This window comes from Corvus brachyrhynchos, unplaced genomic scaffold (genome assembly GCF_000691975.1).
Source record: "Corvus brachyrhynchos isolate BGI_N302 unplaced genomic scaffold, ASM69197v1 scaffold193, whole genome shotgun sequence".
NCBI lineage: Eukaryota > Metazoa > Chordata > Aves > Passeriformes > Corvidae > Corvus > Corvus brachyrhynchos.
In genome coordinates, this window is record NW_008237087.1 from 488,260 (window position 1) to 488,969 (window position 710).

General features: G+C 49.0%; 1 protein-coding gene across 1 annotated transcript in view; it reads left to right on the plus strand.

The window, feature by feature from the left end:
* The window catches only part of CCNT1 (cyclin T1), a gene marked incomplete at its 5' end in the record, with an annotated part of 8,333 nt that extends 8,116 nt beyond the window's left edge, over positions 1-217 (plus strand). Inside the window, one exon of the mRNA XM_017728681.1 lies at positions 193-217. Within this exon, the coding sequence (XP_017584170.1) occupies positions 193-217 (25 nt within the window). The remainder of the gene's footprint in view (positions 1-192) is intronic.
* Between the last annotated feature and the right edge of the window lie 493 nt (positions 218-710).

Genomic DNA, 710 nt, shown 5'->3' on the forward strand with positions numbered 1-710 from the left:
AAATAACCCCCTTTTTACTACTGAGTCCAGAGCCCGAGCCCAAACCTGCTGGGCTTTTCTAAGGGCTTTTTGATCTCCACTGCCTCACGAAGAACTTATTTTATTATAATATAACTTTTATTATTGATATTTAGTTGTTAAAGCTGTGAAAGGATAAGGAACCCTTTCTCTATTCCTCCCTTTCCCCCATAGGCTCCCAGTTAGTGTTGGGCTTTGACCCCTCTCTGGGGAACATGGGGGATATTTAAAATATGTCACAGAAAATTTAAGATGTTTTACAAATAATTTAAGCATTAACTTATATCTTAGTGGTTTGGTTCCTTTTAATTCCGAGGGGCTGTGGTAGAGCCCAGGAGGGCTTTTGGGGAGGTTCCACTCGAGGTGTTGGTGTTCAGGAGTTTTTGGGGGATGGAGGGATGTGGGGGGCTGAGGGAATCCCAGGTGATGGGAGCTGTTCTCCCTCCTATGGGTCCTGTTCCCTTGCCCCTGGATCTGTTCTGGTTTGGGATCCGATATCCATCCCTTGCTCCCTTCCTGCAGATTCTGGGATTTCCACTGGAAACCCTGGGGGGACCAGGGAACTCGGGGGGTACATTGCCAGTGGGATGTGGGATGAGAAAGTGCCAGGCTGGTCCTGCAGTCACTGTGCCTGGGGCAGCTCTTCCAGGGAATCCCATTGGCACATGGCTGTTGCCAGCTGAGCTGGAAGC